The following is a 25,723-nucleotide window of genomic DNA, read 5'->3' on the forward strand; positions in this document are numbered from 1 at the left end:
AATTTTTTGTCATTACTAAAAGTTAAGGTGTTGTACAATATTCATTTTTTATCAAATATGATGCCTTATGTTGCTGGATTATTAGGAAAAACCCTGTTATTGGAACTTTTACAAGCACTATATAGTGTATATATTTTATACTAAATTCTTTTTATACATTATGTCTCATACACAAGTAACACTAATAACAGGAATGACAACCCACTTCCAGCATATTGGAGATTGATTCAGCAATTAATAAAATTATTAGTTCATTCTCCCTCCACACTCTTTCTCTTGGAACTAGGCTGCAACTGCTGTGCAGCCCTCACTATGAGAGTTACTCAGCTACAGTATGACATAGCTGCAGTTTGTGTGTTTTACAAAGTCTGATCTTAATTTGAATATCTTAGTGAGTTATTGCAGTTTGAGTCAGAGGATGAAGGAGAAGATGGAGAGCAGGTGCTGTCCCACTCTTTGGCCAAGCAAAAAGGCACATCCTCCAGTCTCCTCAGATAAGATCCTTAATGTTCACTTCTTTTTCTAGACATGGATTTCCTCTATGTAAGTCCATGTTCCGCCTCAATGCTCTGATCATCAGAGATTTAAAAGTAGAGGTACCTTGTTTGGAGTTTTCTTCTGCAGCTGGCTTTATGCTAAGAACAGTCCATGGTTGCCCAGGTGTCAGCAGGCAGCTGCACGATGAGCATTTCCACCCTATCCTCTTTTGGACATGTTAGTCCATCTGTCACCTGTTCTGACACCTAGGTTGCTGCTAATGAGTCAGGCCTGAAATTCACTGTCCGCAGTGTTGTTTACTTGTTGCTGAAAGACTCTGGAAGTTGAACTTAAGTCAGTGCAGTGGTGCAGAGGAGCGTCACATGATTTGACAGCTTGACACACAAGTGGAAGAGGGTAGGTTCAAGTCTGAAGTCAGCACGGACTCAAATTGGCAGTTAGATTGTGTAGCCCTTTCATATAACACTATCAGTAACATAAGCTGATATCACAGCTTACCTGTTTAAGATTTCCTCTATGGCTTCTGTCCTGTCATTCTTAGGTTTTCTATCAGTTACTTACCCACCTTCTCTCATCTTGAATGAATAACAAGAAAGTTTTGACTTTTCTGACTTTTCAACTCTCGTATTCATCTGGTGATGAAAGTTAATGTATAAAATTGGTTTAAAGTCCCTTTAACTATATCAACATTTTATTAAAGTATACGTGTGAACATTGGTCATACAAACAGTGCAGGATTAGTCACAGATAATATTTTTCAATGTAGATTTCAAATAGTCCATTATTCCCATTATCCCATGAAAACATGTATTAAATGTCAAAATGAGAATCTCAATGTTTATATATTCTCACAGTTGGAATTTTAAATGTTTTTTTAATAAAAAAATACAATATATAAAAAATTTTATATATTGTAAGTATTAACAAAAGTTAAACAGCCCTGTACTTGAGAGAAAAGTCTGACTGATACCTTTGTCTACCAGACTACGTTAATGTAATTTTCCTGTCTGACAGAGAAAAGATTTTAACTGTGTTGCCCAGTAGGCCATTAGAGGCAATTTAAGATTCACAGAAGTAGTCATATAGAGCTGCTTCCTGATGTAGACGTGACCCTGTGGGACCTCCACTCTTTCAGGAGCTGGCTTAATAGTTGCCATTCTGTCAGACTCTGTCCCTGGTATATTTGGCACATAATAGACATACATCTGTTGCTAAGATACTGTAGTGATGGGAATGCGTGTTTTGTTCTTGCCAGAATTCAGTGCTCATGCTTTCTTGTGTCTAACGTAAAAACAACATTGCTCTTATTTCTGTTCTTTCTAACATTCACTCACAAACAGGGTAGCACTGGAAATGTAACCATGTTTATGATTTATTGGTTGTCCTCTATGAATGTAGGCTAAATGTACTCAGTTACATTGTAACCCCCCGCCACCAAAACCACCAATTAAAATCCAACTTACTAAGCATGGAAAACCAAGGTGCCAGGCTAAAGTAAGTAACCATCTGGTTTCATAGCAATGTATTTCCCAAGGACCAATGTTGGCAGCCAGTGTTTGAAGCAAATTAAAATAATTAGGTTAAACAAAGGTGGTTCAAAGATGATTCATTGTTATTCACATTGTGAAAAGGATTAGTAATATTTCTGGGCAGTTCTTAGTTCCTTTAACACCATTGCATGGTGCTGCATGAGACCCACAAATCTTTGCATTTGGATTATTACATGCTTTAGCGAGCAACACTAGAGTCCACTAAAGAAGGAGTTTTTAAGTTTTTGCCAGTTTAAAATCATTTATTTTGATGAATCAATTTTCCACATCGTTACACCTGCAAATCGTCGGGGATGTGGCAATACTGGTATTGTAATCAACTTCCACTAGCATAATAGGCTTCTAATTACACAGTACATTACCTTTTACTGTTTTATTCGTTCTGATCTCTGGGATATTGTTGTGTTTCAGCACAATTCGTTCATCATTATTTTTAAAGTCTGACTGAAATTCATATTTTTTAGGAAATGTAGCGGTTGGACCAGAGTGCAAGTGCCCAATAGTATCCGATCTCGGGAGCTAAGCAAGACTGTTCCTGGTTAGAACTCGGATGGGAGACCAACTTGAGAGTTCAGGGGCTGCTAGCCTCAGCCACTGAGGTTGCGTCAGGAAGGGCATCTGGCGTAAACCTTGCGCATATGTGCATTCTCTTTTTTTTTTGTGTTGACAGAAGTAGACAGCACTCCCAACATTAGCAGCTTCAAGAGGGAGTGAGTTTATAAGCTACTGTAATTTGATTGATGTAATATCTTTGCACCGACATGTTTTGGTAATACCACTTCTTTTTTGACAGCCATACAGTGGCTGGGAAGATCAGAGTTTTCCAGCACTGTGGAGTGCAGTCTGTGATCACTATATCTTCTGATTCAAATCACATATGAACTGCGGATGTTACAGGACTGTCTGTTACTGTATGTCTGGTCATTTGCTGTACTTTTCTAACACCTGAACCCATGAAAGAGAGATGGCGGCTAACGCTAGACAGACCCCTCTTCCTTGTATAATGCAATTTGACCAGTGCACAGCAAAGAATCAGTAGGAGCTGTAGATGATACTGTGTTTAAAATTACATGAGCAAAAATAACTGGATGCTAACATTAGCAAGTACCAACATAACTGCTTGATGGCTTCTCTAACATGTTAAATGTTGTGAAGGCACACAAGCATTGTTAAACTACTTAGCAGTTAATACTGCAGCTAACACTATAATATGCAGACCTGTTGAAAACAGGAAAAAATCATCAGCCATAGAATGCATAATGTGACATTAGTTGTTGACAAAGAAAGCTGACTTCTTTCCTTAGAACGTCACCAGTAAGAAATCAAATGTCATTTCTTCCTTATTATCCTCAGATAATTATAACAGACAGTTATAAAAGTCATGAACAGCATTAACTCTGACATGCATTCAGTATTGAGCACTCATGCTGCTCTAACTGCTGAGCTTGAAATGTGTTATCTACCAATCTGTTGGTTAAGTAAACCCCCTCTGATCTTAATCTTCCACTCTGCATGCAGCAATAGGTTTAAGAAATATTTTTACTTTTTGTAATCAAGGTTCTGTTAATTAAGTCTTTGTTGTTTCTCCTTAAGCATCGTTGGACATCCTTTTCCACATTTGATGTGTTCAACTTCTTATGGAATACAATATAATGGGAAATACTAAAAAAACAAAAGGCTCATGGTTTTAGGGTGAGCTCTGGGTTTGTTTTGAGTATATATTGTACATATGGGTGGTGTGCGTACCTCACATAGCTCCCCTTGTATGACTGACATATAAAAACAGTGCATTTAGGACCTAAGATGTAGGACAGAGTGATTGCTAATGTGTTTGGAGTATAAACCCTTCCATTACTGTCTCCTCTAATTAACTGGAGAGCAAAAGGACAAGATTACTGTTCTCGTTCAATCAAAATCAGCCTTGAACTGTCTTAACACCAACTGTGTTTGCATCCATCAGCGCTGCCTGATATTGAATTGATTTGTTACATACATATATGCCTTAAAGACCTAGAAATGCAGAAAAAGCTGTTATTCAGCCCCCATATAAATTTGGTGGTCAATAGCTGAAGGTGTGAATGATTTATGATGGGCAGTAGCATTTCTTTTTCCTTCAGGCTCATTTATTGTTTTTTCTTGCCTAATAACTGATAAACATTTCCAGATATTTAAGCATGCATACATCTTTCCATTCAAAGCCATGTTACATGAAACTTACATTGTTATTCAGTGGCAGTTTTCATATTGAGCCTCTTGGTAAAGAGCACTACATGGGCTAAAAGACAAATATGCATGAGTGAAAAATGTGTTGCAACATAGTTTTTTTTTAAATTTCATGACTTTTAAAAAGTCACTGTCAAACCATCCTGCTGCAACAGTGACCCATTTAGATATAAAATGTCCCACTAGATGTGCAGTTTTTACAGCACTTTGTTGTCCACCACCACTGAAAAGACTAATAATCCATTCGAACACTACTAGTTTGACCCTTCCTGACAGTCATGGCCCAAAAACTCCTTATGTTGTGTGCTGTGTGTAGTGGTGGTTTGTGTTTGTTTTTTTTAATTTTTTTTCTTGTCATAGGGGCGGCTGTGGCTCGATGGCTGTTCCACCGGTGTATGAATGTGTGGGGGAGTGGGTGAATGGACAAATAGTGTAAAAGCGCTTTGAGTACACTCTAAGAAAAGCACTATACAAGTATAAGACCATTTACCATTTACCATAGCTAATGGTTCTGCATAAACAAGGACGCAAGACACAGAGTTGTCTGCTGCTGAAATGTTACATTTTACTGTAACATGTCTTTTTTTCAAACTCCTTTATTGCTGTCTTTTTATCTAACATAATTACCTTTTTTTTATTCAATACAATACTCTTTTGAACATTTTCTGACTTATACAGTAATTACAACCATTCACCGTTCAGAAACGTGCTGTTATTTCCCCTCACTTTTAATTTCCTGTCTCAGCAGGTGAGACACGTTCATTCAGATACTGCATCACTTCTTTTTGTCTGTTCTGTGTTTCTCTGCAGAGTATTTATTTCCAAGTGCAAATGAAAGTGTGAAACTTGTCAACTTGAATGAGCACATTATTATAACATTGCCCAGAATGGAGGTGGTGAAGGTGGCAAATGGGTTGTAAAGTTTTCCATTCAGGTTGTCAGACAGCAAAGTGTGAACTTTAAAATGTGTGAACCTAAGGTTGCAGCGGTGGCTTGATTGGAATGCGTCTTTGTTGTGATTGTCTGTGTGTGTGTGTGTGTGTGTGTGTGTACATGTGTGTACAATGTGTACATATATAATATATAATATATATATATATATATATGTGTCTGTTTAAATGTAGTCAGCCTGCTCTGGGCTATCTTTAATGAAAAAAAGATGGGAAACCAGTGAATGTCAGACTGCAGTGTAACCAAGGTTGAATTTGACTTTACTATACCTTCTATATGGTACTGACAGTATATTAAGTAGACAGGTTTACCAGTTTTATCAGTTTACCAATGTTTCCTAAAAGTATAAAAGTCAGTATGCTTAAGGGTACCCTGTTTTATAAGATTATTTAAAAATAATCAACTTAAATCTAATGGTCTATAATTTTCCATATTATATATCTATACAGATATATCTATTTATATATAGATACTGTATATATAATTATCTCTATATAGATGGAGATAAAGATAGAGATACATTTGACAGGGCTAGATCGGTATGTGTGTGACAGCTGCCAAGAGGGAAGTTACTTTTTATTCAAAATTCAACCTTTTATTTCAAAATAGCAAAAATTTTATAGTCAGACTGCCATGACCTGACTTATCAATGCACCAAGGTAATCAACAGTGAAAAGGTAGACATTATCAGGTAATCACAATATTAAAGCAGCTAAAGCTTCTGTATGCCAGTTGCATTTTCAGTCATGAACAATACTCAAAAAACAACAAGATATTCTTACTGTAAATTTTGAACAAATTCATGTTAATTTAATATGTAATATTTTCCCCTTTTTTAACTGTAATTAAACTTTTGATTCAAAAACTCATGATAAATAATTTCAGAACAGAAGGTTGGTGAAACTTCTACTCAGATGGGAAATATTTAAAATGCTCAAAAGTAGGTAATGGATAGAAATGGTGCTCCACAGACTGCTAACACTGAGCATTGCTCTTTTAAGAATTCCTGAAAAGAAGCCAGTAAATAAAGTGTATCCTTCGCATTAATTAAAGCCTAAACGTGCAACGGGAACAGCAGAGCATGAGGTTATGTCTGCTTTTTTTGTTGTTGTTGTTTTGATACCTTGTGTGTGAACATTTTTAGTTAGGCTTGGGAGGGCTGTAATCCTTTCAGACTAAAGCTATAGATAGTCAGATGTTAAAAAGAGCATAATATTCTGGATAATTTATCCTTATAGACAGTCACAAACCTGTAGGCTGTTAGACAAGTTTGGAAGGCTGCTAATAATGAAGCCACCTCCTCAATACTATAGGCAAAGTTACACAATGCACTTTGCTGCTGATTTCAATATTACTTTTATTTTTTGTCTTTTGCTGCTCCAGTGCCCCAGATTCCCTGAAAGAATTAATAATGTTCGTCTGGCCCAAAGTATTCTCCCAAATCCTTCTGGATTGAATTGGGCCAATGTTGAATCATTTTTTGTTTGTGTTAAACACACACATCCCTTGTGTTTGTTTTGTTTTGTAAGCAATGATAATGAAAAGAGCTGGGTAATGCATTGCATAAATTCTCTCAAGCATTGCTGTGGCTTTTCACTGCAGATGTCCCATTTTGCTTGTCTTAGTAGGAAATAATACAGAGAAAAAACCTCAACTTAAACATCAGCCAGCTCCTTTCTTGACAAATATTGCAATGTGTTCAACTCTAGGCCTTTTGTGTTGGTTTACTGAATACTGAACACAGATAACATGATAACAAGTATGTTCCCAACATAAATACAAAACTCTTTGGGACTGATGCAGCACTAGTTGCTTGTTGTAACTTGCTGTTAAGATCACATCAAGAAAAGTCAGCTCAAGAAAAGTCAGCTCACATTTTATTAGGTATACTGAACATTATACTTTAACAACACATCATGACATTCAAAGCTTAATAATAGCTATAGTTATGGTTGTAATAAAAAGCTGGCAGTAAGTCACATGTGTATGGGGTTTCATCATTGTCAAAACTAGACGGCACAAAAACACAGGGTGAGAAATATAGACCTCTATGGTTTGCAAGTGCGGATGTCCCACTTGCAAACGCAAATGTGAAATTTGCACACACAGAAAGAAGAGCTGCATTTTTATCGTATCATGCTTTAACTGTTTTGTTTTTTTTTTTTTTTTCCCCTCCTCAAAATGTTTTTCTCTCTCTCCATTTGATATATGACTTCACGTGCCAAGTGGATTTCCCTCAACCGTGCTCAATTGACATTTTTGTGCACATATCATGAGGGGTGGTTATGACGTTTTGAGGGTGGGCTGATGGACTTTCTGTCAGTAAATGCTGTTTGTTGCTTTTTACTGTCCATTGAGTGGTTGACTGTAAAATTCTCCGAAGAACATCATGATTTATCTGTAAGTATGGTAATGTTCTTTAATAGTCAAACAGTATTTCTCCTAAGCTCATATGGCAATTCTATAAGCTAACAATAGTGTTATCACCTTGGATGTAGATATTAGCGTAACAATGGCGTGACATTTGTTGACATGTCTGTATCAGACAACTTATATGTACATATTGCTGAAAATATAACAATTGCAGCAAGCAACAGTTTCTTGTGTTTGCAACATTAAGATAACTTTGTTAGTACCATAATAGCTGTAAGGTCTGCAACCAACAGCTTGACTTGACTTGCTAAATTAGTCTGAATTTCATTTGAAAGGGCATATTCAGCTGTAGTGTGACAAGCATATTCACCGATAACTCAGTCACAAACACGATTTTACCACATGCATATTCTTTAACCTCTCTGTGAAGGGTTGTGTTGGGAATGGCTGTTGTCATCGGTATTCTCATCTGGTTCAGACTGATAACATAAATAGAAAAGCGAAGAGACCAGCGAGGGACCATGCAGTATGTAACAGGCATTCTAGCAAATGTCTTTCTTGGTGTCTTGTCAGAATTTTCCCACTGCATGTTGTCAGTGAAGCTGTTTTTAAATAACATACAGTATTTCTTCATGTTCCCTTGGAAATGTTTCACATATCGGTGCATGCCTACTTTTTCTCAGCAAAGGTTTGTGGTGCCACCTCTATAAACCTCAATCAAATTTTAGAAATGGGTTTGACCAGAAAGGTCCGCAGTTGTTAAGCTAAAGAGACCATGAGCCAGTATAAATTCTGGATGAATTCTGCCTCGGGCGTCATAACAGATTTGGAACACAATTATGGCATGAACTGTGGTGAGTCAGTAATATTTGTGCTAAACTAGTTTTAGGTGAATTATTAAAGATTTTACATCAATGTTTTGCCCTAAGGGCTTACCTTATGTGTCACTGGTCGGACTTAATGCTGCTGCAGCTCTCTGTGTTGTATACCAATAGTACATGTCATTGCAATTGCTCTACCATAGTATGCCTTGTAATTTGATGCATCATGTATTACATGTCTTGCACTGCAACCCAACTCAATAAATGAGCTTTCTAAACTAGAAAAACATTCTCTCTAGATCTGGTTCCCAGGATTCATTTGTCGTCTCTCTCATGTTGGCATCTTTTCTAAATTTCTTAGGAAGCGTTTATTTCCAGCAGCAAGTACAGCCTGTTGTTCTTGGCAACCAAGATTCATTAGCATAAAATTCCTTGTAACATTGGGCAGTTTGTCAGGAGCATCATGAAAATCATACTGACTACTTTAGAAATCATGTTACAGTAAAAGAAGAGTCAATGGTTGTTGATTCAGTTCATAGTTCATAGTTCACCTAATATTAGGGTCTCGCTCTCTTTTTTTTCCCTTTGAGGTCATGACCTAGACAAAAGCAAAGGAATCAAAGACACAGAAAACCTATTTCTTGTCTTTATCCACATTCTCACAAATTGTATGGAGCCAGATTCACTACTTTTTGACCACCCCAATTCTTTTCTGCAGACACGACCTAGCACTATTTTTTGTTCTTTTTTGATGAAGTGCAGATTTCCTTCCAAGGGAAAATGTTTCACATTTATATTGTCTGACAGCTCAGGATATTCAGACTCTACACCTCCACCCTGGTGAACCGTTATACCTGATGAAACTACTCTGGTTGATTACACCATTGTCTCGTCTGGTCAATTTAGCGCAGGAACCACAAAATCAGTTTGGAGGTTTAAATGGAGAGAACTCCAAGTGACACCAAGAACTCTTTGAAAGTTTACTTTCATTTCCAGAAATCACCCAAAGTGGCGTCAGTAAGCTGAACACAGCATGCTTACGTCTGCCATCTTAACCAGTCTGCAAAAGAGTAATGGGGAGAAGGGAGGTAGAAGATCTAACAATCCACCTGGACACTGTGCTCTCTTGTTTTCTGTTTAGAGACACATAACACACATACTGTGAGTGTCCATATCCAGAGCTCTTGCAACCAAAGTGACATTGTTGGAGGTGGTGTTTTGCTGTTTTGTGGTGTTGAGCTAGCTTGACATAGCTACCTTAAGTGAATGTGACAGAAAAGTTTGGCAGGACTTCATTAGATAGGCCTATGCAAAAAAAAAAAAGATATTTAGATATATATATCGATATTTTTTAAAACAATACAATATCGATATTCCAGCCCTTTAATGTTGATACTCCCTCAGGCCATAAGGGGCCGCTGTAGCTTCCCTGGTCTGCAGTGGATGGGAACAGGTGCATGTCTCTGTCTTTTTAGACCAGAAACATGGAAGATTTTAGCATCACCTTCATCTTTTAAAGCAAATCGTTGGTTGTTTTTTGGCTTTAAAGTTAAAGATGGGAGTAATGTCAGACTTAATGTAAACAGTCTGCTCTTCCCCACAGAGCAGGCTTGGAGAGACTGTATTAACTGTCCCCACACAACTAACACTGTGATTAGATACCCAGACTAACAGCATTAGCTACACTCCAAGGCCAACAAGCCAAATAGCACAGTTGCTAGCCGCCATACTAGCTGGGTCCACATAGCGAACCATAGCTACCCAACCGTATTTAAAAATAAATAAATAAATAAATAAAACGTTATATTTTACGTGAACTTTATGTTTGTGTTGAGAAATTGTTTTTCTCTCATGAGCTGCTATGGTTTAATTTACTGAAGTTGCCAAATTGTAAGCTGTGAGTGAGCGTGTGAGCCCAGTAAGGGAAAGTGGACACCCTTTTTGTTGTTTTCTGCAGCGTACAGTCTACATTTTAGTTCACTAACAAAAGACTTGAACATAACCGACTGTATATTCTGTGCATGAGCTGAGGATTAAGGCACTTTTTTCATGTTACAGTGAATTTGAATGTAAAAGCGCTGACATGAACTTTATTTTCATGGCTATAGTGTATGAGAATTAAACACTGAATCTTCAATAAATTGTATCATCAAAATAATTTGTCAACTCAGTTACCCGTATAATGTGATGTGCCTGTGAATTATTAGAGTAATAAGTAAGTAATAGACATTGAGTATTGCAATATATGGCGTTTATATATCACTATCATATTGGCATTCAGTCCTCTCCCAGTTCTTGAGAGGATGACTCACAGATGCTGGAAGTTACACTAATGTAACACACTTTGCAGTGGTTTCATTTTCCAGATGTTCACCAATCAAATGGTAGCTGTCAGAGTAGGTGATGGATAGATATGTCACATATAGCTGAAAGAAATGCTAATACAATGTTGCAACAGAGAATATATGTAACACATAATGTACAACACATAATATTGCAAAAGCAGTGATTTCTTTCTGTGCTGCTGTAGGTTCTTGAAGGCATAATGAGTGGTATAATGGGCTGAGTCACAATGCCAACTTCAGACTTTTGAAACTATGGTAATGACACAGAGCTATTACAGGATCGCCATCACTTCTACTGGGTAGTTTTGTCTTAGTTTCATCATTATCATTTATTGGGTTCATCATTTCATCAAAATTGGACAAAATATGAATTAGTAGTCTGTTCAGGACATTTGAAATTAAGCCTTATTTCAGGCAAAGCTAGTGGAAATATTTTTTTGCAACTGGACTGAAAGCGCTGTTTCATTTATCATAACAGAATCTTTTTATTTATCAGAGCACTTATCAGAACTGAAGTACACTTTAACATGTCTATTAACGATGCTATTTTGAAGCCCAAAATCTCAGTACACTCTGGAAGCCTATACCGCTGTTTGGAAACCTGCCCTTTATCTCAGTGCCTTTTCTAAAACCACCCTGACTGAGAACTGTCGGTCAGTGATGGCTTGTTTGTTGTCCGTGAACTCTGACCACCCACCAGAACTGAGATTTCCCTAATTAAATAATAGATGCAGTCCGTGGAGCTGTAGTAAATTACCATACTTGACATTCGTGACCTCATCGAATTGCAGCGCAACAGCCCCCTCACAGCTCAGCTAATATGACTCCAGTGAAATTGGCTGTGACCCCTGCATAAATGGTGATTCAAAAAATAAGATTAAATGAGCTCACCAAAATTCACTGTGTCACTTCACTTTCACTTCACTTTACACTTCACTTTCACTTTCACTTTAATGAACTTGTTTGAAATGAACTGTTTGCTGGATTTGAGACACAAACAATAATATGCAGGAGTACATTTTTTTTCACACCTCATCTGTAGGCAAAATTTCTAATTCCATCTGGAGGAGAGTATATTTCTGATAATCTTATTAAATTTCACTGATTAATGGAAAATAAACTTCATCTTGAGATCAGAACCTTCTGCTGTTGTGTTTGGGTAAAGTGGAACCAATGGAAATCCTACTGCTTATCTTCCTCCTTTCCAATCAGCAGAGCAGAAAGGACATGGTTGGGCTGATTGGTCTCATAAGCATTTTCCACCTTTTGTCCAATGTGTGCTTTGATTGAGATGAAAGAGAAAATATAAATATAGCCCATCTTGGTGCTATGTATTGAACTCTCTTGCTTTCTTCCTCACAATGTTTATCTTGCCTTGCTCTTTTCTTTCTCCGCGGGACCTTTTTATTCTTCACCTCCAGGCTACAGTTCTGTGTGGAGCTGGCTATATAGTCTGCCCTTATACCGAGGATTGACAAAAAGCCTTGCATATGGACTTCATGCTCTCATGAAACGTCTGTCCTTGTTCTACTGCTTTTAATCATTCAGTGTGAAATTACAGTTCCCTCTCAGAGCCTGTTGTATAATTATTGCTAGTCTCAATTATTTCTGTCTTGGTCAAGATTTTGTGGGTATTATATTAAACAACAATTATTAATCTATAGTATTATTTCTCAATGACTTTAACGTCATACAATATTTTCATTGATCTGCAAAATAATTGAATCAGATATGCAACAGTCTGTTCGTTCTGCAGTGTTAAATGCCAATAAAACCTTACAAGAGTGACTGCTGTACATTGGTCATTTATGTTAACTACAGTATAAATCTGAATAATTTCAGTTCTTGCAGAGTTGCTAGTTAGACACAGAAACCTTGTTAACTAGGTAAAAATGTAAAGAAATTCCAGTAAACACTGACAGGATGTGAATTTCATTGTGATGTTCATTACATTTTAATAGCTGGTGTTTGGAACAATTCACTCCTCATTTTCTAATAGAGGTGAGGTAATGGGGATGTAAGGAGGAAAATAATGCCGTTATTTCCGTCCATGTATTGTAAGTTAGACTCCATGAGCTTTTCAATTAGCCTGCCTGTACCCAAGGGCCCTGTTGTGGGTAGTTGTTTTTAAGAATCAGCTAATACCCTGAAGATTGCGCTAATGGCACTTTATCTCTCCATTATGTGCTCACATTATTCTGTTTGCATTTATGAAAGCTGGTGTCTTCAACTCACAGATAGATGTAGCTGTGTTGTTGTACCAAAGCTCTCTCTCGCTCTCTCTCGCTCTCTCTCTCTCTCTCTCTCTCTCTCTCTCTCTCTCTCTCTCTCTCTCTCTCTCTCTCTCTCTCTCGCTCTCTCGCTCTCGCTGATGCTTGCTGCAGATTAATTAAATGTCTACCATCACAACTGGAATTTATGCAGGTGTCTGACATTCAGGGCATGAACAAAACAAACAGCCTAATTGAATTTAGCTCGTCACTTAAAACAGTTTTGCCTCAGTACCTGATTCATATCTAAACGCAACTAGCTGCATTGCCTCTGCTTCTCTTTTTGGTGACATGCAGTCAGAGCTGTTTCTGTTCATCCAGTGCTTCAAGGTTATCTGATTTGGTTGGTAGATCCAGACACTTTTGGGCAGCAATAGGCAGCACAAGTGTTTCAGTGAACAAAACTCTTTCTCACTCTAATGCTGTTCAAAGTTTGCATTCACACACACTGCTGCTGGAAAGGTGTGAGTGACAGTCATTATAAGGTCAGCTGTCAGATTACTTGAGTAGGTAGGGTTTGCAAAATGAGTGTGGAGAGTGTTTCTCATAGGCGCAAATATATAGGTATGTTTTTGCTGTTAAATGGTAAAAACCTGTGGCTCAGCAGTGTCTGTGTAGTTTACCCAATAAATCTAGGCCTGCAATTTAATTCCACTCATGCATTCAATGATATTAAATCAGACTGTACAGATGAATTCTTAATCTAATCTTTCTGCTCCTTAGCTCTGGTTCTCAGGTGTTCCTTTATGTTTTCCTGAGTTAAAACAGATATTAATCAGATGGACACATAATATGTGACAGTCCATTCAAATAAATGAGCATATTTGTACTCCAGTGCATGGTTTGACTATGTGTCACGAGTCTATCGGGCTTCAAGCTTCTACTGACAGCTCAGTGTCTTGTTTTTGTTTTTTTGTTTTTTTTGTTGTTGTTTTTTCTGACCCGGTGCAGCATGCCCTAAAGTATTTAGACTCCTGACATATTGTGTGATGACAGTTGACTGCTTGACTTGTATTGCTAGTTGCATTGGCTTGCCAAAAATATAAGATATCAGGGATTACACAATTCCATGCATGTGTGGTAAGGGAGTGCCTGCCTCATGTAGTCGATCAGTCCATTGATCTAGCCAGTGTGACATTTTGTCAAGTGACACCCAGCTGTCCTGTTAGTCTGACAAAGAAGCCTGACATCTGAATCCCAAAGGTGCTTTGACAAAATGCCACACGCAGAAATAGGATTGTGAATGTAACAGATTAAAAAGACATTGACAGTAGTCTGCATTGCTTGGCTGCCCCTTGAGAGCACACCGAATCCAGCAGTATGGGTTTCTCAACAGAGGAGCAGGAAAGAAGCAGCACATTGATCCTCGTGGCCCCTGCCCCTGATAAACACAGCTCAGCAGAGCGAAAGAGGTTGCAGACTGAGAAATAGGAATGCTTGCTCAGGCTTTTCACACAAAAAGAGGAAAGGAGGAGGAAAGCATAGGTAGGAAAAACTAAAATTGCACATAATCTGACCTAGTTTTTTTCCTTCTGGCTTCTTGCTCGAAGGTGGTGATGCAGACAGTTTTTCTGTTTATGCACATGGTTCGGATTGATCTCACTATGAGGAGATGCATCCAAGGGGAAGGCTGGGCTGTTAATAGCTATTGTTTGTCACCACCCATACACACATGCATATGCTGTTTTTCCTCACACAGAAAAGTGTATACACTATGCTTTCACTACGTGAGTAAAGATTCAGTGGCAAGAAAAGGTGTGAGACCCCTTTGACTTATCTGTATTTCTGCATTAAATTGCCATCAACACAATGTAATTACAATAGACAAACACAGTGTGTTTTAGCTGATAACATACAATTCTAATTGTCTAAATGTCTTTAGTGAACACACCCATTAAACAGCCTCGGTGCTGGAGAAAAATGAAGTGAACCCAAACACTAATTACTTCTACCAAATCTAATTGGAATCAGTAGTTTGTACACCTGGAGTCTAATTATTGAAATGAGCTTGGAGGTGTGGTTTAGAGCTACTGTGATTGATTAAAGACACTCAAACATTTTAGGTTTGCTCTTCATTAGAAGCATTTGCTGATCTGAACTGTGCCTCATAAAAAGTAGATCTCTGCAGACAGTATGATTAAGACTGGCTGATCTGCATAAGGCTGGAAAGAGACACAAAGTCATCTCAGAGTGTTTAGGTCACTCAGCAAAGGTGCAACACGTTAGTCTTTGAACCGGCAGGCTGTCCATGGCAGAATGAAAGTGTGAATGAAGTATGTTTGCAGTGCCCTGGCAGTGGCTTTGCGTCAGGAATGCAGTGGTTTAATCCTGCGCCGAACTGAAAAAAAATCCAACATGCAGTCCCTTTTCTGCTACCACGTGTCGCAAAACCTATTAACATGTTTGTGGATGTGCAAATATACAGACACTGCTGCAGATAAATAATTTGTTATACCGAGTTTTGGGTATCTAGTCAAATAAGTTGTAGAAAGATTTGTGGACTGACATTGAGCAACATTACAAACGAGTCAGTGCGTATGTGCAAACCTCATTTAAATCTGGTTATCAGCCCCATTGCAGATAAACAGCTGTGATTGGCCTGGCTCATTTGAAAGAAGAAAAGGCTCCCTATGGCAGGGAGTCCAGACCCACATTCTTTGGCTAAGAAAGGAGTAGTCCTGACTGTCCAGGCTACGGTACATGGCATGAAATATAAACATTCTGCTTTTGAGTTAAATTGGGCTGAGCGAAGCCATACTGTAAATGTTTTAGCCACAACTTAGTTGTTACTGTTGTCAGCTATTAAACTCAAATGTACCTTGCACTGAAGGGTCAACATGATTTAAGATGAGTAAAATTTTGGTTGTATAAGAAAAATATGACATCAAACAATAAAAGATTAAACCTTTTTTTTTTTTTTTTATAATAGGCATCCATGCTTTAATCACCAGTGACTGAAAGGCTCCAGCATGGTCTCTGTGTAGGACTGTAGTGAGAAAAAGATGACTGGGATAACCACTACGATTGTCAGTAAGCTGCTGCCCACAGTGGAGGTATCAAGAGAAGAGTGCCTCATTAGGAACCACCTAGTCATACTGGGGCAATTAGTCTGCTTTGCACTCTGTCACTGCTCAGTGCTCTCCACCCACTGCACGGACTCATGAGGAGGACGTGGATGGTGGGCAGGTGGGAGTATCAAAGTAGTCATGGTGTTAACGCTGTTCTGCAGTTTTGTTTTAAAAACTTTACGTTAACATTAAGAAAACACTTTATTTTCAACTATTGTTTCCTTCCTTTTGTCTGTGTTCTGTACAGTACAATATCTATGGCACCTTAATTAGCCATAGTAATGCAAACCTTATTCTAGACCTTTCCTCTTGGCATCTCTACACCATTCCTTTTTTATTTCGTCTTTGCTGAAAGGTTGAATGGTCTGTAGAGAGCTGGTTTGGTTCTCCCAGTTTTCTGCAATTTAAAGCTTATTTATTTATGACTCATGCTTTGGAATAAAGATTCCTTGTCACCTTGAAATGCCCTAATGCATAGTAATATTTTCTGGTCTTTTGTTTTTTTTGCACAATTGAAGATGCAGTCTGATCAGATCCATTTCAGTGTGTTTGAGTTGTGATATCCTCCATAGAATTCTTATTTTTGACAGCTTAGCAGCAAAGAGTGGAGTGTCTGCTGGCTCCAGCTCTGTTTTAACCATGCAGAGATGAAAGTAGTGTACGTTTTCTCAACTGACGCACTTAACTGCAGTGCCCCAAGTGCTTTTGTGGGACTGTATACATCATCCACTGTTTTAGGGACTGTACCCCTGGCACTTCTCCTCTATGTAGATTATCTTTTAACTGAATATATAGACAGTCACTCGCCAATAAAAGAAAATACATTGGACTCAAGTGAAGTGTGCTGTTTGTTCTGACATGCACTGATTAGTCTGTGTAATATTCACAATGCCGTCATTGCCTAGTGCAGGCATTCATGCAGAAATTTCTCTAAACTGTCTGATCTTCAGAAAGAGGCGTTAAATTTATCTCTATCTTGAGTCTTATTCTTCAGACTAGTGTGCATGTGTCACCTATTGTTGTCTGAAAGCTTGAGCGAGCTTTAATATGAGTGAGATATGAGTTATAATGGAGACAGAAGGGGCAGCACAAGTGTTTGCATAGCTATGGCAGAGAACCCTATGGTTAGAGAACCCTAAAGCAAAACGTCATCTCAAATATTTTATGAGCATGGACATGCTGAGCCGATATTATTCAGCTTTAAAATGGCCCAAATACACCATATTTTCCAGACTATAAGTCACACTGGAGTATAATTCGCTTTTAGCAAAAACAGCCTTGTTGAACAGAAAAAACATATATAAGTCACATTTCTAATTATACTAAGTATAGTCTAAATTAGCCTGTGAAGAACATAGGTTAGGATTTCAGGCGAAATTCATTCATCTGTGTCAAGTAACATTAAACAACTCTGCCAGTGTCGGGGTGCTGGGAGATGAAGTGGTGTGTCCTCCTACTCTCTCGGGTTGCCTGAATGCCAACACTCACTCCAAACTGTGTTTCAGCTGCAGACTTTATTACCTGTGCTTTGAAGTCTGCAGTATAGCTCTTTCTATTGGGCAGCATTTTCACTTGTGTTACACTAGGAGTTGTAGTTTAGCATGAACATAAGTGTTTTTACTTTTTCGGTGGTACGTTATTTTCTAACACCAGTGACAAAACGACTAAATATACAGATATAAGTCGCAGTACAAGTGTGACTTAGAGTCTGGAGAATACAGTAAATTCCTCTATGAAAAAGTCACAACTAGCCTATTCAGTTTAGCACATTGAGTTCATTGAGATAAGTAAGATAAACTGTAGTCCTCCCTGAGGGGAAATTTAGGTAGTCTTGTAGTTAATTAGTCACAGTGTGGAGAGTGGTCAGTCATCATCTGCCATTGGCTAAGTTGTTGTAGAGCCTGATGGCAGTGGGGATGCTGCTCTGCTCCATCAGGATGTTGTGAAGGGGATGGTCAGTGTATTCCAGGATGGACTCTACCTTTGTCTGTCTGCAGAAAGAGTTTGCTGTTGTTTCTCAGGGGCAGTTGGACATTTTATGGTTGTTTCTGCCATAATCACTGTTAGAACGATCATCAGGATTCCTCTTCTTTATGGGATACTCTAAACTGATCTCCCACCTTACCAAACTGTAAAAAGTAGGAAGGTGCTGTACTCTTTGAACCAGCTACAGGGCAAAGAGTTCTGGGTTTAAATCAATCTCAAGCTCCTGTGAAAAGTTCCTATTGTCAAAGCTGGTGCTGCCAGTGAGCAGACAGAAAAGAAGTTAGTTATATGAAAGGACATGTGAGGGCTTTAATCTGATGCTGCTGCCTGTGGCTAAGCTGTGGTTTGATGCAGACTTGGGTGACTGGGGAGATAAAACTGACACTGACAGTGAATCACACAGTTGAGGTGCTGCATCACACCTTTGTCACACTTATTGCTCTGGGATGATACCATCAGCAAGGTTTTTTTTTTTGTTGTTTTTTTTTTCCAGCTATATAAACAGTGTCGTGAAACCTTGTGAAGGAAAACAATCTGAATCTTTTATTTTATCTGAAAAATATATGAGTATTAATATCAGGAATGCCACCTGTTTTATCAGCAAGGTATCAAAGCTTGTGTTTTTGTCTAAGCCACAATGCAAGCAAGGTAACCTACACACAAGGAAATGTTTTAGTCACAGGGCACTGTAAATCTATAGTGCATTGCTACCATATTAATAACATATTACAGTAAACACACCATCAGGAAGAACAGTAGTAATTAAAGTTCCAGCCAAAAAAACTGCTTGGGCATTGTGTGAGTGTGTGTTGTTGCTCTGTCATCCATCCCCTCGTTTTTGAAGCATAGCTTATAATAAAACTGTCCCTACACTCACTTCAATGCTTGTCCCTTTATCCTCATCTGTCAGTTTTCATAGTAAGATATAAAAATGAGAGGGCAGGGAAAGATAATGTCTATATAAAAACAATCCATTAATTGCACTACTTATCAGCTCGCTGCATATGGAGCTCTTACAAGGGCTCAGTGTATCCAATATATATCTAGCCATCTATTTTTCGCACATCTGCTGTACACGATATGGGAGTATGGGGAAAAGGAAACAATATGATACAGTACAGAGGTGACCAGTACTGCTGCGTATTGTCCCTTCTGCCCCTGTTATGCTACTTCTTCAAAGCAATAACTCACTAACAGAGAAGATCCATTGCACTGACTTATTTGTATCTGGCTGCTGCTATTGGAACTAAATGACCCATATGGATGGAAAACAACTGAGAAGGGAATTGGAGTTGACACCGATTTTATTCCAGGTCAGTTATGCAGTTTTTTTTTTTTTTTGAGATCGATAAATCTTTTGAATGTTGAGCTGAGGCTACTAGGGACTTTTTTTTCCTAATCAAGAATGAAGATTTACTCTTGAGTCCTGATATTTGATTTCATTATTTATTTCATTACCTCACTCGTCTGTCTTCTATGCTCTGTTTCCTCCTCTTTCACTCTTTATTTGCTCCATTTGACTTTTTACTCCCTCTCTCCCTCAGCCTCTCCTCCCTTCTTGCTGTAAGTAGAGCTGTCAGAAGTGTTTCAAGTCTCTGCTTTTTACTGGGCTCACTCCTCTCCTTGTTTTTCCTTTGTCTTCTCCTTCTCCACTCCTAGATTGGGATGCCTTAAGTTAGGGTACTTGCTGGTACTTCTTCACTGGGTAGTTACTCTGCATCACAAGATTAAACTGTAGCCTTGTCAAGTTGAAGTCCTTCACCAGCTTGGCCCTTCTGAATGGTCCCCCAGGCAGTGTTAGTGCTGGACGTAAACACATCATTTTAAAAAATCTTTGAGGCAGATGCAGTTTTCATGACTTATCTCTAATTATGTTGAGCCGATGGCCGCTGCAGGCTGTTTGTTTACCAGCAGACAGCCTGCAGCATGTCCTCCTGACATACCTAATGCAGTCACTCCCCCATAGTACACAGAGATAATAACATCTCAACATCTTATTACCTTTTGCACCCACATAAACAATGATTGAGGTATTTTGCAAGGAACAAACTTGAGTTCCATGTAAGAGTTTAATTTTAAAAAACATCTGGACGGCACTAGAAATGTGAAGATTTTGAAGCAAATTGCTTGGTATGGCCTCAGGTTTTTGCTCAGATGCAGGTTAAATAACTTGAACTCCACCTAATGATTACTGTTTGATAGGTCAGGCCCCCATTGCTGTCCGTGTCATTTCCAGCAGTTTCATTTAAAATGATCCCACAGGGCTTAGAGCCAGCCTTGTGCTTTCCTCAGTTCATTTGTCTGCCAACACTTTACAACAACTGGACAAGCCAACCTTACTGTACTATATAGCCATTCTCATTAAAAAAGGTCTAACCAAATATTCCTCCCTAATGCGTAAATGAGTAACTTATTGGGAACTTTAAGTTGTAATGGCAAATTGTTCTTCACAGCTACATCTTCAACTTTTACTGGCCAATAACAGATCCACTAACAAGCAAATTTAAATGAAGAGTTTCATAAGATCCTGTTATCTGAGCATTCACACTGTGTCAAATATGTGAAAGAAAGCAATGGGGAGATTTTCAGTTACTGAGTGTGTCTGCTTCTGGCAGTCTTTCACTTATTTTGTCTCTCAAACTGGAGGATGCTCTCACTTTTATCTCTCCCTCCTTATTTTGTGATCCCCTTTGGTGTTTGGCTCAATTTGTACCATACACATCTAAGAGGGAGAAGAGTGTTGGACTACACTAAGAGTTATATACACACACACACACACATATAGAGAGTTCCAAAATAGGGCTGAGACCATTTATCTTAGTTTACTCTCTCTGTAGTATTTTAAGTTAAATGTATAGTTAAAATACCTAAAATGTAAATATACTGATAAACTGCAGGAAGCTCTCTTTGTAGCACTGCAGTTCAATAGCATGTGCCACCAGCAAAATCTAATAAAAGTAGTTTACAATTGAAGCCTGTTTTAAAGCTGACATGAGTGAACATGGTGGGAGTGTCTGGAGTGTGTCTGTGTGTCTGTCTGTCTGTGTGTGTCTGTCTGTGTGTGTCTGTCTGTGTGTGTCTGTGTGTCTGTATGTGTGTGTCTGTGTGTCTGTCTGTGTGTCTGTGGGTGGCTGGATTAATAGACTAGAATTTAGATTGGATGTAATGATGCGAAGCAAAAAGCAATGGAAGAACTCACCCCCATCCACCCCCTACTGTCTCTACTGTTAATATTTGGAAATGGGATAGGAGAGGGTTGTGGGTGTAAAATCACACAACTTTTTACTCATCCTCTCCTTGTGTCCTTGTGTGTGTATCGTATATATACACACTTGACTGAAATGACTCATAAAGTGAATTGGGAATTGCCTAATTTTCCCACACTGTCACCAAATAAACATCTCATCTCATCTATTGCTGTTATATCTCAGTCTAACATTACCCTCTGACCGCTGAGTCTCGCTGTTATGGCTGTAAAAATTAAACTTCTTGTCATTGTGGAGCATCAGAGATGAGCGCTCCTAACACAAATACAACCCTTTCCCTCCTACACACACCACTCAGTCAGCAGGGGTCCACTGTAACTGTCATGTTATTGAGCTTCTCCATTGATATTAGCTGACATCTGACCTTTAATGAACACACAACCAGAGCCCTGCTGTTGTGGAAGGTTAGCGAGGCTGTCTGACAGTGGTGTAGTCTAATGAATAGGGCCCCTCTCAAGAGGGCTGGTGTCATGCCTCCACAGCCATACAAACCCTTACATACCTCATTAGCATCATGCTAATAAGCCGCTCTGCAGAAGATGTCATGGAGAAGCTGCAATTGAAAGACAGATGACATTCTTTAGCCATTTTGCTGTGTTTCCTGTTCTAACTTGTATGCACTTCAGTTCCTTTTTTACAACAAGAGGCACTTCTAGTATTTGCATTTGGAATGAATCTATCTTCCTATCTATCAACCTAGGTCAATGTGGTTTTTCTTAGTGGTGTGTACACATTTTATTTTTATAATAATTAATATAAATCATGTCCATTCATTTAATATAAATGAAATTAATAATTGTAAAAAACTGTAGTGAAAGCACAAACTAAATCTTGGTCAGCTTCCCTCTGCTCTTAGAAATTGCTAGTCTGGTTCTTTAAATTGAAAAATCATGAACTGACAAGTCTAAAGCTTACTAAGTCAGACTTTGTAAAATTGCACACAATCGCTTTTCATCAGCTGTCAGCAAGAAATAGTTCTCTCATCCAGTAGCTTTTCTGTTGATACATCTCTGTTTTGGGGGTTAAACAATAAGTGCATATAAAGCAGCCTCGGTTAACATTTGGGAGGAGAGGTTTTATATTTTGGGACTGTTCATTGCCAAGAGGTAGCTGAGAAGATTAATACCACTGTTATCTCGATATGCAAAATATGAAACTGCAGCTAGCAGCTGATTTTAGTGCAAAGACCGAAAATGTGGGAAACACTAGCTTGCTCACGCAAAACCGTATTGTGTCATTTGTATTAAACACGATGTTAGCTGTAATAAGTGAGCTTTAGCAGTGCTGGTATGTATATTTCATTAGGGTTGAAAAATAAAGCATTGAGGCACAAATCTTAATTTGGGCGTGGACGTTTGTGATGTAATCATGTTTCAGGCAGCAGCAGTAGAGCAAATGAAAGGCCAGTTTTTGTTTCTGTGTTGAATCTACACAGAGGCTATGCTGTAGGCTGTGCAAGTGGTTTTAGGCATTGTGAGTTTTAATTGTTAAGCGCTGGTGTCTCTTCATTGATATGCAATTACACACAGCAGAATTGCTAATTGGCGTTGGGGTGTCTATTTCACAGTATTGAGTTACTTCACCAGCGTGTTGAGTGGTTTGGTGCAGGAGACTACACACAATAGTGACAGAAACCGAGAGGATCCTGTTGGATTTGGAGCTGAACAGCAGCTATTTTTATTAAATCTACTGCAACGCAGAATATGTCGGAGCTGATGGTCTCGGCAATCCTTGAAATGATTAAGGCAGAAGTGAATGTTGATTGAGTCGACCAGTCACAGCTGTTGCATACTGCCTCTCCATATAGTTACATTTCTGGGAAGGTGCACGTCAGGTCACGTGTGTGTTTTGGATCCTCAGTTGCACTTCACATAGGTTCTATGTACATTTGATGCAGAAGCTTAAACCAGCCTTAACAATGTACAGTTCCCTGTCTAAATCATTGTTTGTTGCTTCTCTAGGGGCCACAAACGTAAACACGATGAAGACAAGGAGGATGACGACGATATGGAGAATAAGGAGGAGGCAGAAGAATCCGCCGATGAGTCCTCCAAAGACTCCAATGAGGAAGAGGAAGGCAGCAGCTCAGAGGCAGATGAGATGGCCGCCGCCTTGGAAGCAGAGCTCAATGACTTCATGTGACGTGGAACCTGAAGGGGCTCAGTCCCAGGGAAAGGACAAGAAAAAAATGAAATCCCAGTGGCTCCTACAAATGGTACCTAAAATTTATTTTTTTGCTGTGGACATAGGTGTGTATTTAGGATGTATGAGCCATGAATGTGTGCTGTAATAAAAATGAATGTCCTGTACAGAAGTGACACATTGCTGTGTAAATAAAGGCTTAGATTTTTTTGTTTGTTGTTTTGTAGCATTGAAAAAGAGCCTTTTGCCATAAAACACTTTGATGTTAACATTTTATTGTAAGATAAAGCATAGGAGACATGAAATTTGATACTTGTTACTTGTTTTACTTTTTTCTATTTCAATTTTTATATGGATGAGAAAAAGAAATTATAAACCATAAATTTTGCTGGTCAAACATGCCAAAGAATTTAGAATAGGTTTGCCAAGGCGTGCAGCTAAATATTTTACTCTTGACCTCAAGTTTTATTTTTCTTTTGGCCTCAACAGATTTTAGGATCATAAATGTAACCAGCGGCTCCAGATGTTTGAATGTGTTTTTCAAGTTTTTTCTTCTGACTTCATAGTGTTTCTACATTTGATAACATAATGATGTAAGGTAAGCTTCTCTTTTTTGTGATAACCAGTTCATTGGTGCATTATCACTGTAAACTCAATCTAACTAAACCCCCGTAGCATATTTTCACATTGGGAAGTCACATTTCAATATTGTAATGTTCAGAGGGACAGACATTCTCCTTAGGCCTCTGTTTCTTATTTACACTGTTGCTGTAAAGAATAGGTTCATCCAAATGACCAAAAAAAAAAAATTCCGCTAATTAATATGATTATATAGAAATTAATTTAGGAGTAAAGTGAGTTTGGTGAAAAGCTTTGTTACAAAGTTATACAAATTTTGTACGGGGACACTGAAAGAAGAAGAGCACTGTATATATATATATCCATTGAATTGGGGTGACGGTGATCTCAGACAAATACTTCAACTGCCCCACCTGCTTGTGCCCCTAGTGACAAAATACTTTTGGTCATTTGGATAAAGAGACTCTTTAGTAGGCAAGGTATACACAAGGAATATCAAAATGTCTAGATTTAGCCCAAATTACACACTTCTTCCCACATCACATATGGTTCCCACAAAATGTGATGACTGCAACTTAAAAAAGAAAACTGGACCTACCAGCATCTCGTCCTTTTGGTGTTTTTACTTTAAACCATCACAGACCAGCCGATACAGTATGAATGCACTTTACTGACAGCAGACATTACGGGATTTCTGTGGATTGAAGAGGGAACAACTTCCATCTCTTGTCTTTTCAAAGTGACATCATTTAAAGTTGCTTAGTGTGACTTTAGTGGCGCATGTACCAAGGTTGTTTACAATCAGTAAATGCGTGGCATCTCTCTGGTGTCAAACCCACAGCACTTGTTCTGTTTTTGTCTCATTCCTCCTTCTACATCTAGGCTCTCGAAATAAATGCTCAAAGTCACTCTAGACTGAGGCAGAAGAGCAGATGTCTGTACGGCTACTTTTCACTTATATTACACCCAACAAACATCAATAATTTCTTTTTCCAATGACTCATCCCCTTTTGTTTTGTGTTCTGGGTGGTTTTATCATGAGTTTCATTCAAAACAACCTGCATGTAATGTATTTGTATAGTCTGTTTCTTACTGAGACCCCAGAGAAAAGATAATTTTCATTAAATAAAGATGTATATTAAAAGTTTTTATTTTCTTTGGTTGCCTCCTTTCATGCATGAGATTATTTCTAATTCCCCAGATAAAGTCCATAAGCCTTTTCATGCCTCTTTGCTGTTTGCTGAACATTGGCATCATCATGTGTATGGCACTGTTAAGACTCACACCAGGGCATGCTACTCACTTTACGTGTTCTCCTGAAAACCATACCAGAGCCATTAGGCCTCATTCCATCGTGCTGCTTGGGTTGATACAAAGAACCAAATTTTTCCCTTATTACACCAAGACAAGCAGCATCACTATGAAAGACAGCACGAGGCATCAGTTTGCAATTTTAGATACAGGAATAAAAATGGGATGCCGTAGTCAAAATCGGGACATAACCCAAATCAAATGTAACATTTTCACTGGTGTAAATTGTTGAGGCTATGGTGCTATGGGGGGTTAGAAAGACCTGTGATATTATGATCATCTTGTTTTTAGGCAAAGTAATGAGTCTTCAGATGTGCTTTTGATTACACGCGAAACAGCA

General features: G+C 38.5%; 1 protein-coding gene across 2 annotated transcripts in view; it reads left to right on the top strand.

Annotated features, from left to right (window-relative positions):
• Nucleotides 1–25,216, top strand: part of ctdp1 (CTD (carboxy-terminal domain, RNA polymerase II, polypeptide A) phosphatase, subunit 1) — a 54,632-nt gene extending 29,416 nt beyond the window's left edge. For both annotated transcript variants that reach the window (XM_026300329.1, XM_026300330.1), the window contains exon 13: nucleotides 23,313–25,216. In XM_026300329.1, coding sequence (XP_026156114.1) covers nucleotides 23,313–23,493 — 181 coding nt within the window. In that variant the 3' untranslated portion in view covers nucleotides 23,494–25,216. The remainder of the gene's footprint in view (nucleotides 1–23,312) is intronic.
• The last annotated feature ends 507 nt before the right edge of the window (nucleotides 25,217–25,723 follow it).

This window comes from Mastacembelus armatus, chromosome 11 (genome assembly GCF_900324485.2).
Source record: "Mastacembelus armatus chromosome 11, fMasArm1.2, whole genome shotgun sequence".
In the NCBI taxonomy this organism is placed as follows: Eukaryota; Metazoa; Chordata; class Actinopteri; order Synbranchiformes; family Mastacembelidae; genus Mastacembelus; species Mastacembelus armatus.